Below are 18,130 nucleotides of genomic sequence, written 5' to 3'. Positions count from 1 at the left end.
CTAATAGTGTATATAGCATATATGACATGTCTATATCAAGACATGTCAGTTACACTAGTGGAAAATGTAAAAGCACAAAAGTGAACCGACACCAATGACAAGGCTTAAATAAGCAGCACAAATTAAATGGGTTGTCAAGGATTATGTTGAACGTTCAGTTAATGTAATTCCTTAGGTCTGTCTTTGAATAAAAAATAAGGTTATATAGAATCAGACACTGAATCACGATTAATGTATCGCAATGAGTTACTGGGCCGGAGGCACCTTGGCCAGATTGTCAATGGGAACTTGCTCATTTGTAGTTTCTTGCCAGCAAAACGCCACAACCCTATTATGGCTCTTACCACATGGCACTGATCTGAGATTTTGCAGCTGAGAAATCCACTGGTTGAGTCTGTGAATTACACTGTTCATCATCTTTCATCTTTAATGAAATCCTAGTGCCCTGATGGTAAAAAACGATATAAAGACAACAGCAGACAGGCCTTTATAAATAAGCAAGAGCGTGTGATTTAAAGTTATGAGTTGCTTATGCAGAGGCTATAATCCTCATTCCCATCATCATAGTTGGGGCCATTTAGGAATGTATTCTCAGATTGTGAACTGCAGATCATTTATCTTAGATAACCTCAACTGCCAAAATATTTCCCACATTGGATGTTATTCTCTCATAAGAATTCAAGCATTGAGATCAGAGAACATTTCCATTCCCACCAGAGCTGCACAAATATTTATAGATTAAAGACCTTCTAAAAGGAGGTGAAAAATGCACCCTAGGACATTGGAATTTGCAAGCAATTGATGAAAATAACCTGCAAGAACAATGAATGTAAGTGATTTCATGTTCATCCACAATGTGTTAACAATAGTGCTATCCTTTACAGTGTAAAACGCTGTAGGCACTTTCATATCGTCCTGACGAGGATGATGATTAAACGAGTGATTTCTGTATATTTCAATGCAAAGCAAACAAATCGTCTGTCAGGACATCTCTTGTTCTCAGTGTGAGAATTGACATAGGCCAGTGAGGGAGAGCACATGATCCTTGTTTAATCTAGTTAGAATCACTGCTTTTATCCCCCAGCCAAAGAGGAGAGGGCAGGAGAGATGGGGGTGGAGTGGGGGGGCTCGGAGGGTCTAAAGTGGTAGCGCAGTGCCACAGCAGAATAATAAGCAGGGTGAAGGAACACTGATCGCATTGATGATCTCTGCAGATCTGGAGAATGAAGCCGCCACCCCGCAGTCTGCTCGGTGGACAAAACTCTCCATTCACTGAGCCAAGGCCGAAGACCCTGCCGCTATAAAAAGCCACGTCTCGTTCAAAAGCAGCATCAGCAACCGCTTTCATCCCGTGAAGGCTTTTTCTTCCCCCTGTTGTATGGGAGATCGTTTGTACTGTAAATGAAGCACATTCTCTAGACGCCTTCGTCACCAGTCTGAGAATGAGACACTATTTATACTAAAGGGCATCTGTGCTCATCTAGGGAGATAAAGCCATGCCAGTTTAATGGTGCGATCAGCAGCCCTTCCCTGTTCTGCCCATTTGTGCACACTGGCCACCTACAAAGGCATTGGTGAAGGTATAGCTGGATTTATTTTCTTCATAGAACAGAATCCAGCCACAGAGGACTAGTTTCACAGTCAACCAAAGATAATGACAACGCAGTTAAGAATTACAATGTCTAAGGTGAAGATATCCGGTTTGTCCATTACTGTGTTTTTAAATCGAGGCCAAGCTGTTTCACATTGTTTTAAAGGAGTCCGTTGTCCATTAGTGTGAAGAGTGCTGGTATAGCAGGATTGGTGTGGTGCTACACACTTCCAGCTCATAAAACCGACCCAAAGAACGGGCATCATCTGAAAGTGGAGCCCAGATGTCTGTGTCCTTTAGAAGGACCCCTTGATGTGGCCTCCGGTGTTAATGAGCCCAGGTTGTTCTTCAGGTCATGTTGTTCTGTTATACTGGGTCAGATGAAAGAAAACAATCAGAGTCATTGGACTTGTTCAGCATTTCTGGTTTGCAGCCCTTGGGGTATCTAGGCTTTCTTCTTTGTTCTCAAAAATATAACAAAAGTTCAGAGCATTATTTTTGCGATCGGTTCTGATGCATAATAATGAGGTAACTGTGCTCAAGGTCAACGATTTACAGTCTACAGCATCGCAAAACAGCGGACACACCAGGAAGGCACAGACAAGATGGTATTGTGATAAAGCACTTGGCTTCCAGTCCAGCAAAGGCAAATATTTAACTTTATTTAGATATGCCAGAATACGGCTTCCCAGTGTTTTGTGTAATGTGTGCCAAGTAGCCTTAAACTTTTCTTTATGTTTATTTACAGCTGAAGCAAGTAAGAGGCCTTTTTCACAGCAAGAGCAAGCATCACAGCAGATGATCCGAAGACAAACAGTAAAGGAATCTCCCCAATTCTTTACCGTAGGCCTCAAAATAATTATTCTTGGCCTGCTGTATGAGTTGTTCTTTGATTTGCATTTGTTACATTTTAATGTAAAAAGGACAGAAGGTCATGATATTGATGCGGAAGTGCTGTGGTTGTAAAAGGATCCCACAGGATAGCATGCTGATTCAGTAAAAACAAAAAGGGTGAGTAAGTAGTTGATTCAAGTTGAAAACCCTAAAATCTTTACATTAAGAACCGGACCTTCTGTGCTTGATAGACTCTGCGTCTGTATGAAAAGTCAAGAAAATTCTTCAACGGTTCAGCAGGCCTTCTCAGGAAACATGTTGCTACTTATTTCTTTCCTTAGACCTGCTTAGGATTTGGATGTGTATAAATGTTTATTTTATGAAGAAGTTCTGATGAATAAAAGCATCCATGTATTTTAGTTTACATTATAAACACATGACCTACATTTTGCTCTCCAAAACAATCTTTATCTATGAAGCATTAATCACATTAATGTCCATCAATTGCTTGCACGTGTTCTCTGGTGCGATTGTTGGAAATCAGCTAACACTTTGCCGTGTCTGGGACAGCTCTCCGAGGAATTTGGCTCTAGAGTTGTGAGGTCAAGTGGTTGTGCTGAGGGCCAGTGAGGTCAGCAAATTGGTAATATGTCTTTGGCCAATTAACTTCTGCCTTGAGAATGATCTGAACGTCCAAAACTGTGCCGTCCCGTATCAGCAAACTCTGGCTTAATCCTGATCTGCAAATGGAGAGGACTTTAGTAATAATGCAGCAACTGTCCTCTGAGTTACAAAGCCCATTCCACTGGAATCAGGGGGTTAAATCCCCCATGAGCCCACAACTGCAAACTGTCACCAGCACGTTTATCTCTTAAAGGAAAGAAACCAATTGTCTTTAAGTTCAGGAGTTTGATTGCATTATCTGAACTGTTTAATTCAATGCCTGTCCAGTTGTTCCTAGCGTGAGTCTAGTATTAACAAACAAGAACTTTTATATATCTTTTTAGAAAAGAGGTGCTAATAGCATTTTGGGAGAGAATAGTTAACAATGCATACTTATGTCAATACACATGTCATATGGATAGCATGTGTTTACAATAAATGCAACTGAAAAACATCAATCTCATATCCAGACACCTTTACTATTAAGGTATTCACTACAATGTTGTGGTTGTTTTTGTGCTGTAACACCATACTTCAGGTACAATATCTACAACAGGATCAAATGATAATGAAACAGTGAGTAACATTTTAACAAGGTCTAAGCTACAGTAGATCATTTACACAGCTGGTTAACTTATTAAAAATAATTTCACATAAATTTGCCTGTTTTGAAACAGATAGTGTTTTTAATATTTAAAGATGCTCAACGCTTCACATTTTTGAAATAGCAATGTCAGTTGTACTTATGAATATTTATTTTAATATAGGACAGGCTGAAGGCAGGAAGGCTTCCCTTGCTTGTTCCATACAGATCTCTAGTGCCCTCTTGTGGATGTATACACACAAAACTCAATTTCAGATCAGAGTTTGAGCCCTAAAGATGGGTGTTGAGACATTGCTGAAAGATGCAGCAGTACGGTTCCCCAAGTGCTGTAATGCTGTAGTTATCAGACTCATTCTTAGCACTATATTTCAAACCATCAACTTGTTTCGGCATATCTGTACAAAGCCTGTGAAAACGTTTAGCTTTTTAAGACAAAAGAAACATGCTTTCCACTCCTGGTAATATGAGAGTACAGATAAGAGAGAAGTCCAACTAACCAGCAAAAACAATCGTTATAAACGGGATCACACATTAACTGACTGAAACCAAGCCGACCACAGGGGAAAAGGCATGACTGGAACTGAAGGGCACACTAATCATGCTTGCCAAAGCACAATGCTCTGGAAGGAGACAGGACCAAACAGGCAGTTAGAAACCGGTACTGACTAGATCTATACAAAGCAGTATGGTGGCAGATATACATTAAGCAGACACCACAGTTTCCCATGATCCTCTACTGCTATGGTCTTTGTAGCATAGCAAAACATTCAGAGATTGAAAGTGGGAAAGGAGACTGTGATTTGTGTTTTTTTTCCTCTCAGAACATCTTCTGATCATTTTGGGGAGTGTAGTGGCTAAACCCATTACTGGACACCAGTGTGTTCCCAGGCAGGGAATTAATCTCCGTTGTCCTGTCTCAGTCACTTCTTTCCATCATCTCTCTGCCCCAAACAGAGTCTCCTCAACGGGACTCTTCCACACTACCATTTTGTATCTGTAGTAGTACTGGGCTATGCAAGTGACCTTTCTAAGTTTTCAAGGAGTTGCCAACATCTGTCACCAGAAACTATTCCCTTCTGATTTCTTAAAAAAAAAAAAAAATTGATTATTAAGCAAACCCAGCCACAGTGGCCAGAGTGTTTAATTCTTTTGAAACTGTTAAATGTGAAGTGACATTATGTCAGTCTGGCTGATGTTAGCACTTAATATGCTGGCCTGCTCACTGTCACGGCTCCGGCACATGTTGTTATTTTCCCAGGTTCTGCTGGGCCCGTCTTAATCCTCGCGTTCCAACAGTTTTACAGCACTGCGGGGAATCTGCGTCAAAAGACCTGGTCAATCGACATGATACGTCTAGTGTAGGATTCAACCGACCCCAGCCAGGGAGACAGCTCTCATGAAGCAGCTGGGCTGAGGAACTTGCATTTCAATTTCACTGTATTTTATTCACCGAATACACAATATAACCACACAGAGATGAGTCACCATCCACTAAAGATCGCTGCCAATGCAAATTGTGATATTTTGCACAACACTGTGCTATATTTTTTCATGACATAATAATATTATAATAATAATAATGTTCTGCTCTCCTCTCCACTTTAACATGCACTAATATTTCCCCTATTGTTATTTAGGTACTTATACCTGCACAAATCACATTACTGCTTCTGTACTAAGAATTGTTTCATACACATTTGCATACACAGTGAACAGCTGTCTTTGGTGTCATCTGTTATCACACTACTTTTGGTAATATAGTGTATAATCTGGGTCTGATTAACAGCCACAAAATGTGTTGTGTACATTTTAACATTAATTGATGTTTTCTGACTGGGGAAGAAAGAGAAACCCACTGTGCTGTGGTTAGATTTTGCAGGCAGACCAATCAGGCGATGCCGAGACTTGTGGTCACAGTCACTGTTATGGCAGATCCGGAGCAGTAGATTACTGGAGCCGCAGCTGTCACCTAATCATGCTTTCCAGCCCTGCATGGGGTCAACTTTAAAGCACCAAACAGTCCAAGTACAGACACACATGCTTTGTAACTATAAAAGGCAACTACAAACATAGTAACACAATCAGTAGTAACATCAGGCTGTACCAGCAATCAGCAGCATTTTGTTCATGTGTGTGTGGTGTTATGTCTTGGAAAGCATTGCAGAAACCGAGGTGGATGTAATCATAATCATGTCACAGAGCTTGGTATTATAACAGTAGATTGTACCAAGTCCCAGTCTCAAGCCTGTCAGACACATTTCGGTTGACCTGGAACTGTGTGTCTTGGAAAGACGAGCACAATATGATATGGATGTAACCAGCAGCGTGAAAACATCAGGGTCAAGAGAGTGCTGGGCTCACACCATGTTTGCTATATTGTGCAACAGAAAACTCTTTTCCTAGCCAATGGGGTTATTTTCTATAGTGTGTTGAGGGCTGTTTGGTAAATGTCATGATCGTTCATGCAGATCCTATATATGTCACCACAAACCCAATAAATTCATTATTAAACTCAGGCTGACCTCAGAGGCACAAAAGCAGTTGCCGTTCATTCCCAGAAATTGGAGTCTGACCTCCGCATTTTTGTCTTCAGAGGCCAGTCCATTCCATTTTGCTCGTTTAAACTGTCTGTCCATCACGTCTATCATCCCCTCAGTTTTAAACGACCAAATTACTGTAAATGTTGTGGTTCCTGTTGCCATGGAAATGCCAGAAACCTTCTCTCGACACTCAGCCCGTCTACAACCTTCACCATGGCAACGGGAAAAGAACGGCTCATCAGAAGACACTTTTATGAGATGCTGAAATTAACCGTTTTAAAGGCGCCCCAGTCACAGTGCGACTGGAGTCATGCACACTCACACACACACAGATTGTTATCATTTTCACAAATGTATGCATGTGTTTCTATGGAACTCTAAACTACATTTTAAATCTTTGCTGTCAGCTATAATTGCTCCTTTGTGGTAATTTTTGGATGCTACACAGGAAATAATTCTGCACAGTCTCCATGAAGCAGTAATGAATTTTATGCATTATAAAAATGCTGACTTTAAGGTCTCTATCTATGCAGTCAACATCACAATTTCCATAGCACAGTCCTTAACTAGCTTGGAAAAGCCTGTGGCACCATTGGGAGGCCACTAGTAGGTAATTTGCATCAGCACCAACTAAATTATAAATTCATTGTCCAAAATAATTATTGTCCACAGAATCAAATAATCATCTATAATTTACTTAGCAAAGACTCTGGGAAAAAGTAAGTATAGATAACAAATACAATGTATTCAAATACATGGAAACAGTTAAATACCAATATGAAAATATGATAACATATAAAAACACATGCAATGTATGACATAAACTATGGTCAATTCACATACAAATGCTAGATTTAATTAATATATTAAGACAAATTACAAAGAGATGAAACACCATCAAAATCTAATTATAAGTCACAGATAATACACAGTTATTTATTATCTCCAGCCTCAATCTGAACCTATAGTGTGCACTTCTGCAAGAATAGGAGCAATCTGGCAAATACACTTTTGATACTAATCCATTCAATTTGCATTGCCTGAGAAATGCGTGATCGGATTCCTTATATCTTGGAGAAATCCAAGTTAAAGACAGGGCATTACAAGCCAAGGCAAGTGGGCAAAGAGGCTAAATAAATATAGACAGAATCTCACCGTGCACATTCATCAGCTCTTTTATAGGGCTGTCCCATAAACCCAAGCACTAGTTTACACTAGCCCTCACTCAGCAAACAAACTCACCCACTCAATGTTTGTATAGTGAAACTTGTATTTTCTAAGAACACTAAAACTTGCTCATTCTTCAAAATGAATTATAGTCTGCTTTAAACATACATACAAACAAACATTGTCAGTCTGCATAAATACAGTAGCTGTTTACAATGGTGAGAGCGAAGGAAGACTAACTTCCCATACTAGCTGTCAGTGCCGGGTCAATGTAGGAGAGAGGACCTATGATTAGAGGTCCCTCTGTTGGTCAGTATCGGTGATGCATGGTATACAGCTGGAGGCAATGATGTAAAACAGAACTGCATGTGTTTTTGTGTGGTGAAGGGCTCACTTATTGACAGTGGGTCCTCCCTTTAAATCTAACTGGCTTCTCATCCTTTAAAAGACTTTACAGAGAACCCATTGGCATTTATAATGTGTGTGTGTATGTGTGTGTGTGTGGCCGTCTGTGTGTGTTTCTGTGTCTGGCTGTCTATGGCTGTCTGTCTGACTGAGAGAGAGAGAGAGAGAGAGAGAGAGAGAGAGAGAGAGAGAGAGAGAGAGAGAGCGAGCAAGCAAGCAAGGCAAGGCCCATCCCTTTATTAGACAGGTTTAAGATCTTTGGAACCCTATTTTGCACAGAAGCAAGGACATGGGAGCAGCCATCTTGGTAAGGGATTAGGAGGGTTTCCACAGGCCATCTTAGGAACGGCTTCTATACCCAACTGAGTTAACCTTCCCCCTGTTATGGGTAGGAGTAATGTGTTACTGTTCGTAGTGGTTTATTTATGATGCTGATGATGACTTGATTTCTTAGCAAACACCCTTATGGAGGGTGACTTACAATTCTTTACAATATATAACATTCATTTGACATTTGATCCATGTCTACAGCTGGGCATTTGACTGTAGAAATGCATGTGTGTGTTTTTTTTTTTTTTAATATTTCTTCTCCCCCTCTCCCCCTGTCAGCATCCATCAGCAGAGCCTCCAAAAATGGTACAAACTCATCCACGTATTGCAGTGTTTGCGGGCAAGCCGGCTGGCTGGCTTACTGAGTGAGAAAGTCATCACTGCCAATGTGGCGAGAGACAGGAATCCACAGAATGCACATGCTCTGTGATGTCATCACAGTGAGCTGACAGAGAGTTCTGTGATGTCATCGCTGACAGTGTGGCGAGAGACAGGAAGTGATGGAATGTATGTGATCTGTGATGTCATCGCAGTGAGCTGAGAGTTCTGTGATGTCATCGCTGACTGTGGCGAGAGACAGGAAGAGAAGGAATGTATGTGTTTTGTGATGTCATCTCAGTGAGCTGAGAGAGAGTTCTGTGATGTCATCGCTGACAGTGTGGTGATGACCTTTATCCTGTGGTGAAACATTTCTATCCTGATGGGAGTGGTCTCTTCCAGGATGACAATGCACATCCACAGGGCACGAGGGGTCACTGAATGGGGTGATGAGTATGAAAATGATGTGAATCATATGCATTGGCCTTCGCAGTCCCCACATCTCAACCTATGGGAGTTTCTGGACTGACGTGTTAGACAGTGATCTCCACCACCATCATCAAAACCCCAAATGAGGGAATATCTTTTGGAAGAATGGTGTCCATCCCTCCAGTAGAGTTTCAGAGATTCATAGAATCTGTGCCAAGAGCATTGAAGCTGTTCTGGCGGCTCATGGTGCCCAACACCTCACTGAGACTTACTGAGATGTTGTTTTTTCCTTTAATTTGTCAGCTGTCTGAACATTTGTAGTAGCCTGTGCTTGCATGTGTAATGTTGTAAACCTATTTTTAAATAATTTAAATTAAAGATAATAACATAATTCATTCTTACTCTTCGGAAATTCGTCAAACTTAAATCCACACTTATTCCAGCCGGTTGCGCAGGGGTGCAGCTGTGAGCTACTGTAATATTTAACACCGAGGAGAAGGTCCCGGTCAGGTTATATCTGTAACCCGTGAGTGAGGTGTCATGTGTTCAGAGATCAGTTCCCCGGGGTATAAAGTAGGGCATGTTAAGGACAGGTAGCAGCATAGCACCTGCACGAATTCACACACAGGTCGCGTTCGTGTAGCGCAGATGTCCGCAGTTCTGCGCAGATTTGCAGCATCTCACCGATCCCATTGGTGGAGCTGCGCAGAGCTGCGCACATCTGCGCTACACGAGTCCGAATCTAGTCTCAGGCGCTCCGCAGAACCACGCCTCCCTTTCTACAGCCTCTTATTAATGGTGCTGCTTATTCAGGGCAGAGCCATTAAGAAGCATTCCCTTTATCAGCACAAATAAAACAGCACCCAGCAGCTAAACTAATAAAATGTGCAAATACTGAAGCCCAGATAGACCAGCTGCTCCTCCCCCGGCGAGGCAGCGCTGTAACTCGGGAGACCGGCCGTGTGTCTGCGCAGTAAACAGTGTCCGGGACTGCGGTCAGTGTCCGGCCACAATCACAGCTTTACATCCATCCACTGCGGTCTGAGTAGCAGCGCAACTGCAAAGAGAACAACTTAATGCGGGACCATGTGGAGAGAGTATTTTACCAAAATAGGGGTTAAGTACTTCTCAAGACACAAAGGCGAGGTAAGAACGTTGTTAACTAATAAGATACTTGAACGCGTTCTTGTAACGCAGATGTCTGCAGGTCTGCGCAGATCTGCAGAATCCCACCGATCCCATTGGTGGAGCCGGGCAGATCTGCGGAACTCTGCGCTACACGAACGCGACCCTTTCTTAAACTACTGTACTATGTTCCCCGAGCTTCGTCTCATAATAATATTCATCATCATCATCATAAATACTTTCTCAGCCATGCATTAGAGTTAATGTACAATATTGACGTTTATGCTGTCCCAATTAAAAGTGCACTAACCTTTTGATTTTAAATTCTTACTTACCCCTTCACTGGCGTTACTTTGCGCCTGATGATTTGCCACGATAAGGATGCAGTTTGCGACAAAAGTGCTGTTTTGTTCGTTTCAGGTCAATTCGTGCGTGTTTTCCCCGGACTGCCAAGTCCTGCTGACCTGCTCTGACGACTGCAGGCTCTTCCTGTGGGACGCCCGGACTGGCCAGCTTTTGGCTAAAGTAAGCGGACACACAGGTTTGTGTTTTGAAGGATTTCTGTTTGTGCATAATATGTTTAAACTGTTGTTCTTTATAAGCATTGAGTTAAACATGCGCTGCGATTGTCTGTGGGAAAATCTGTTAGTCATTATCTAGACATTCTCATCATATTTAATTATAACATTTAAATGCCCTTTACTCTTTCCTTAAAGCACAAAGTAGACCCAGACCTGGATTTCAAACATGAAACCAAATTAAAGTAGGCCTGCCTAAAGTAACTATGGCCTAAATAGTTAAGTGGGGGTGGTTGGATGCTTCCCCCCCAAAATAATAATGTGTTGAGAGAGCATTGTATTCTCCCCCCAAATAATATATGCCCGGCTCTATAGGCATAGCTGACGTGCCCCCCCCCCCAGTTCTGAAACAACCTACGCCTCTGCAATCTTTATACTGTTGCTGATGAATGATAGGAGTGTGCCTTGCAGATGACCATTGCTGTGTCCAGGTTTCACTGCCACCGCTCAGGTTTTGGGTTTGCAGTCAGACTTTGCCTCAATGCAGTGACGCGTGTCCTCTGGCATTTTGTTTACAATGTCCCCACAGGGCCAGTGAAGTCATGCGTCTTCTCCCAAGACTGCTCTCTGTTCGCCAGCGCCTCTCATGACTGCACAGTGAGGATTTGGCACACGGTTACTACCAACCCCATGCACGTACTGACAGGTAGGCTGACGGAGAGAGACCGCACAGAGATTTCCTGCTGATCTTTTTCAAACGGTTATTTTTAGGTTCTGCTTATCTTAAAACTATTGTGAGGAATTAAACACACACACACACACGCAGGTGTAACTCTTATCACACAACTATGAGGGAAGTAGTTTGACTAGATATAACCGTGTCTGGGAACATTCAGATTTAACTGACCTCAGTCACTCTCCTTTTATCAATTCGTCAATTGTTAGTTTAAACTACACACAGTACCGTGTAGAGTCTCCAGCATGGAGAGAAATCTGTGAAATTGCCTCCTGGCTGCCCCCAGGACACACACTTTTTCGTTGATGACTTTCACTTAGCCCTATGGGTTCACTTTGCCAACACCCTTCAGTATAAAAAAAACTGAACCAACACCCCACACAAGCTCCTCTGTCTCGTAGGTCACAGCAAGAGTGTAGAGACTGTTTGCTTCAGCCCAGATGCCAAGTGGCTTGTGTCAGGCGGCTGGGACAAAACCGCGATCCTGTGGGATGTCCAGGTAAGACTGGGGCCCGTTGACCCTGACATATGACTGACACTTTTTGTTATTTACCCCTGCCTTGCTTTGTCTTGAATTATATTGCCTGTTTCTTCCCTCTGCTTTCACCACTCATCCTAATTGTATTTTTGTTCCATGCCTATAGCTGTTATTTCACTAGTCCCTTTTTAACTGTGACAACGATGATTTGTTGTTGGTTCTAATTGCAGAATGGAGAAATCGTCAGAATATTCTCAGGACATCAAGGGGCCATTCAAAGCAGCATGTTCTCCTTGACTTCTCAATATCTGGTACATTTATTTGTTTGAATCGTTTTGATTTGTGCTGAAACCACACAGTCTGACAGTGCTGAATCGTACCTCTGTTGGCAACTGACTGATCGAATGTGTGTCACGCTGCTGTTGTTTGTGCAAAGCCAACTGTGTGTTTTTTACAAAAAAAGGTGAAAAAATTGAAATGCCGGCTCTTTTTTACCTCAGGCCACAGGTTCATGGGACTACACAGTGAAAGTGTGGAGTGTACAAACTGAGGAGTGTGAGAAGACTCTGAAAGGACACTCGGGCAATGTCAGCTGTGTGTGTTTCTCTGTGTCAGGGATGCTGGTAAGATCTGACTACGCTCTGGTAGGACATCAGCATTTAAACCAACACTAGCCAGTACCAAAGAACTTGATCTTATTCCAGGCATCAGGGTCATGGGACAGGACGGTGCGGGTCTGGCACCCCAGACGAGGGACGCTGATCTTCCTGCTGGAGGGTCACATGGGATGGGTGAAGAGCCTGGCCTTCTCTAGAGATGGGATCATCCTGGCATCTGCGGGGGAGTATGACACGGTACAGACACTGCATACGTATTGCTTGCATCCTTCTGCTTTGCTTTCCGTTGCCATCAGTGGATTTCCATGAATGGACAGCAGGTCCATATCGCACATGTGGCCAACCATCATCTAGGCTTGTATTTATTTAAAAAGAGGACATTTAATTGAGGTAAGCTGTTCCATCACTAACTCAGTAGAGAGGATTATCACTACACAAATGCAACTCTAATATAATTAAAATCATCATGCAAGACTTTGTGTTTTTTTATCTTTTATAGCTATATTGCCTTTTATTAACACGTTGCATAAGCATGATTGTACCTTTCACTGCCATTTCTCCTGGAGGAATTAGTGCTGTACTTTACTGCTGATTGTTTTTGCATCTTCTGTTAACCACTGTGCTCATGACATTGCTTTTAGGTCAGACTTTGGGATATGTCAAGTGGGAGCTGTATGAAATCCATCAAGGTATGCTTGATCTGATTGTAAATGAATGACATCTCCCCATTTATGAACTGAAAAGCTGTTAATTAGTTTCATTAAAGGTTCAGTGAAGTAGCAGATGGGCTGGAGTGACAAGACAAAGGTCATGGATCTCACAGGAAGCCCAAGAAATGTGTAATGCATTTGTAAAGCATCATTCTTTAAAATGTTGTCTATAAAGCAGAACTGGCCATCCCTGGTCCTTTGGAAGCACAATTTAATTCAACCTTAATATGAACTTTAGTCTATAATTATAATCTAGTTAATGTAATGCAGTGATGGAGACGAACAATGAGTGTCTAGATCTAGCCTGATGAACCATGGAAAGCATCAGAACTAGTATTTATAGGATGTGTGTTATTTAAGGTATTTATGATCAGTTTGTTTTTTCTTTATTTTTGAAGGACGAGTCTGCTGTGGCTCATGGATGCACATTCACTCCCAGCGGGGCCCTCTTGACCACGGGATCTGCGGACTTCCTTCTAACAGCAGACAACAGTCCTGAGGAACAGGAAGGAGACCACACTGAACCGCTTCAACCAGATACCACTGCTGAAAAGAAAGTGTTTTCACCAGAACCAAATTAATCAGGAACATTCACTTTGGTTGTTGCCTTAACACACATTTTATCCATGACCCGATGGACAACGATCTTTAAGGACAGAGAAGTCCGGTGCTCTATGGAAACAAATCGGTAGTTCCATTACATTTCCTGCCTTGTCAGCAACTTCTAATTGTGTTCCTTTAATGCAGCGTCATGACTGGAGTGTTTCTATGACTTGGTCCCAAATGTATCAGTTTAGTGCAATACAAGAAACCTCTCTGAACCCACAAATTGATCCGATCCAATTTTAAAGTGTGGTCATGGGTTCTCAAACAATTGCAGGTTATTTAAATTCCTTCACCAGGACAGGAAAAGGCCAAATTACAGGCAGCAGTGATCATTTTAAAGTGTTACAATTCAAGCCTAAATGGCAATCTTCTTGTGGCCGTGTAAAATGTCCATTTCCCCATTACTGTTAAATAACACAAACTCCACTCTCTCATTTCATCCACACTGAACTCACTGCCAGTTAGGGGTTATTCAAAAGCAAATGGAAAATCCAATAGCACTTTGGCCAAGAAGACTTGTGTTGTGGAGAAAAACATTGTAGAAACCGAGGAAGAGGATGTACCCCACTACATATCTCCCGTGTAGTTGGGAAGAAATATACTAAATTAACTTAACGAATGCTAAACACCAGCGCAAGTCATGTCACTTTTTTTATTTCATATAAATTATGTACACTCATAAATGGGCCATGAAACGGGACTTTTTTCCGATTTTTTTTTATTCAATGCAAGAGAACAGCCTTATGCCTTGACGGCGAATTTGCGGATGGGGTACAGGCGCTCCTTCCTCTGCAGTTTCTTGGTCTTCAGGCTCTCTTCGTGCTTGTTCAGCCGTCTGCGCATGGCACGAGTCTTCTTGGGCCTCAGATCCAAAGGCTTGTACTTCTTGCCCTGAAATAAAGAGTATTTGCCTGTCAATTAAACGTTTCTCATTCATTTGAGGATTTTCAGTTTTCAACAAGTCTTGTCAACTGTTTACTGGAGCCGGTCTTAACTGGAAAGTGTCAAATGTAAGCAATTATTCTGCGATTTATATGCAGCTTACATAAATCCTACAGAAGCAGATTTGTCTTTCAAGAGTGCAGTTGCGTTAACACTTAAAACCACATTGTTCAAATACACATTTGATAAATCAGATTTAAGGCTGTAGAACAGCAAGATAAATTTTATATCAGCATTATCCATGACTGCATTTTCGATATTGCTTAATATTTTGCACATATTACTACCTTTTTTTGAGAAGGGGGGGGAGAGAGAGATACCAAGAGTCAACTTCCTAATTATTTGAATCTTATAACTCCAAGTTGAAGTAGAATAAAAAATATCCCATACATTTCAGTTTAGAGTAACTATCAATTTCATTAGCACACAGTTAATCAGTGCTGGCTGTATGCAGTTTCATTTTTGTTACCATGCACATTATAGGTTCAAACATACACGATCTTCTGTCAAACACTTAGGACATTTTCCTAGTCACGTGTTTCAGACTAGAGCTGTACCTCCTTAGCAGCATGTAAAACCAGACAGACTGGCCAACAAGGGTGCTCAGGAGTGTGTGTTTTAGCAAGAACTGATTCACACTGCATCTATCAGCATGGAGAGCAGTGCTGGGTGATTGTCTTGCAGAAGCCCTTTCAAATGAGTGGTCACATACAGTCTAAACAGATCGTATCAAACGATCCCATCACTCTCACTGGAGATCAAGAGTGCACAGTGGCTGAGCAGTTGACTCCTAACAGGGACACTGTTGCTAGTTGTGGAAAGGACAAGCTTAGGAAGGAGTATTTTTGCAGTACACAACCAAAAACTGGCCAAAGGACTAGCTGTATAAACAAAACCACAAAGAATAAAATAAAAATAAACATCCCGAAACTCAAAAGCAACCCCATACAAGCATCAAGATCTACAGGTATGACAAGGTTTTGAATAATTTAAGACCCCAATTTAAGACACCAAGCAAAATAACAGCACTCACCTTGTAGAACTTCCTCAGGTTCTCCTTCTGCGTCTGGTTAATGACAGTCAGAACTCTGGCGATGGACTTGCGAACAACACGGCTACAAAAGAAGGTAAGATCACTAACCTGTCCATTTCAAATTCATATCTATCCCCCAAAAAAGGACCACTTAAATAAATAAATAAAAATAAATCCACAACTGAAGAGGTAAACCCAGGCCATTTCTAATATCGCCTCCCCTATGGTAGAATCTGCCATGTTCTCCAACCCCACCACCAGTGACAGTGGAAGCTCAAGGCAGACCACTGAACTAGTGAGGTCTGCTCATTGATGTCCACGATGAGAACTTACATCTTGGAGAGTTTGGAAGCAGCTCCTCCGGTGACCTTGGCCACGCGGAGCTGGGACAGTTCCACCTTCAGGTCGTCCAGCTGCTTCAGCAGCTCTTCCTTCTTCTTGCCACGCAGATCTCGTGCCTTGATCTTTGCCTGAGCACAAAAACTTCAGTTAAAGTATCTCCTTCTGGACCACAAAGGTTGACTATATTCTGGATTCAGTAAACTGTGTACACCTTGAAAGCACCTGCAATGTCATTCCCAACACTTTCCATTGAAGAACTCAACCACACCATCACGAAATCTAAACTAAAATTAGGCCCAAGTCTTCAGGGCGGTTGATATACACATTTCCATTACGGGACATACTAAACTGCGTAGGAAAAAAAAAAAAAAATCTAGTCTACAGGTAATCAAAGCTACCCGAGGCTCACTCGCACACAAACTGGAGAAGCAATTTAAATTGACATGCATGCTGTTCACACATGAAGTCCAGGCCACGCCATACAAAACCGTCTTTGAAATTCATTTTGGTTGGTCAAATTAAAACCATCACGAAAGGCCTCAACCTGCACATGCAGCACTACCGGCGCATCTCGATGCATTACATGACAACAGGACCGGGGCTGTATAATATCCCACTTAATTCACAGAACATCGTCAGATCATTCATGTTATTTGTATGTTTCATAGAAATGGTGCGACTTTAGGATTAACGCTCGACGTGGTAGGTTTTTTAAAACAAGGCCTTCCAGACCCTAGCCGAAAGATGCAAGTTAAACCCCACACTGAAAACAACTATGAACAGCTCTGCGTGTGCATCAGGTCATCTGTACTTACTGGGCCCACCGATTAAAAAAATTAAAAAGATAGCGGAACATCTTGTGAAAGTAAGTGCATATTCATCGAAATCAAGCATATCGTGAAACAAAACAATCGGGCATTTTTATTTCAGAATATGCCAGACATAAAACGTTAATAGGGATCCACATTACACGCGTAAAAAATAAACGGCAGCCATATCAGCCAAGGATGCCCGGCGAGATCCGACATGGGTCAATATGCTAAGCTTTTCACAGTAAAATGGACTTTTCACTCGTTTAATACTTAATCGTTCGTACAGATATGATGTTAAGGTAGGATTGTATGGGGTTGGATTACAATACAGGGTCTACAATCGCAAGGATTGCAGGAGATTCAACCCAGAGAAGTAAAAACTCTCACCATTGTCAGTGCTGGCCGCCACAGGAAAGGGAATGCGCAGGTCACAGGCGAGCTCTACCGGGTTACGGGCGAAACCAACTGCCTTCACCGCACTGAGAGGGGGGTCGGACTGGTCCATCGGTAGGTGCGCTTTTAACGTGTTAAGCGAGCGTTGATTAAAATCAGTTTTGCAGTTAGAAAATTATAAATAAATATATATGTATTATTATTGATTAAAGTGGATTAATTAATTAATTAATTAACTAAAATAAATGTATACATTTTAACGTAATCCTTTTTGGTTATTGTTTCAGTCATTTATTTTAACAATATTTTGTACTTTTTATCGTAATACCTAGATGAATTCGAACATGTTCTGGAATATGTCAATACAAGAACAAACACGTGTCATTGAATCTGATGTTTGTTCAGAGTTCTTTCGCCATCTTTCGGGTGTTATTGTGTGACATAATTGGTTAATTGGAATTCAGTTGTTCCCTTATAATAATTGTATCACCTGTTTATGCAGAGACACGATTTTAGTTTAGTTTTAGTTTTCCCTTGGTCGATCTTGAGAGTTACGTTGCAATCTAGGCATTTTACTGTTTCCTGTAATATGAAAATTAAATCATCAGAAAGTTAAGCGCTGGTTAGGATATTTTGGAGTTCTTGTGTGTGTGTGCATACCCTTACGTTTCATTGTAGCTATAAGTTTATAATATTTGATCTCCTTTCTTGCCACTTAATCGTATACACCAAAACACACACACACACACACACACACACACACACACACATTGTCCTCCGGGGGTAATGAATTATGACATCCATTATTCATTAGGTGTATAGTTTTCATGCTTCACCTTAACCCAATTTGACATTGCATGTGCGTAAACAACAGCACAACACCCACAGATTCTGAACACAGGAATGAAGAGACAGAACAGGCAAAATAAAGGTGTGA

General features: G+C 41.6%; 2 protein-coding genes across 2 annotated transcripts; one reads left to right on the top strand and one right to left on the bottom strand.

Annotated features, from left to right (window-relative positions):
* Positions 1 to 9,691: 9,691 nt before the first annotated feature.
* Positions 9,692 to 14,469, top strand: wdr38 (WD repeat domain 38). Its single transcript, XM_066712892.1, has 9 exons — positions 9,692 to 10,027; positions 10,427 to 10,547; positions 11,114 to 11,230; positions 11,662 to 11,759; positions 11,969 to 12,049; positions 12,239 to 12,361; positions 12,443 to 12,592; positions 12,997 to 13,044; positions 13,464 to 14,469. Exons 1-9 carry the CDS (start codon positions 9,968 to 9,970, stop codon positions 13,644 to 13,646), a joined length of 981 nt encoding a protein of 326 aa, XP_066568989.1. The 5' UTR covers positions 9,692 to 9,967; the 3' UTR covers positions 13,647 to 14,469.
* Positions 14,310 to 17,298, bottom strand: rpl35 (ribosomal protein L35). Its single transcript, XM_066712893.1, has 4 exons — positions 17,188 to 17,298; positions 15,980 to 16,116; positions 15,647 to 15,728; positions 14,310 to 14,562 (listed from the first exon to the last, which is right to left on the bottom strand). Exons 1-4 carry the CDS (start codon positions 17,188 to 17,190, stop codon positions 14,413 to 14,415), a joined length of 372 nt encoding a protein of 123 aa, XP_066568990.1. The 5' UTR covers positions 17,191 to 17,298; the 3' UTR covers positions 14,310 to 14,412.
* Positions 17,299 to 18,130: the final 832 nt, after the last annotated feature.

This window comes from Amia ocellicauda, chromosome 9 (assembly GCF_036373705.1).
Source record: "Amia ocellicauda isolate fAmiCal2 chromosome 9, fAmiCal2.hap1, whole genome shotgun sequence".
Taxonomy (NCBI): domain Eukaryota; kingdom Metazoa; phylum Chordata; class Actinopteri; order Amiiformes; family Amiidae; genus Amia; species Amia ocellicauda.
The sequence above is the reverse complement of the archived record's forward strand: the minus strand, read 5'-3'. Positions and strand labels throughout refer to the sequence as shown.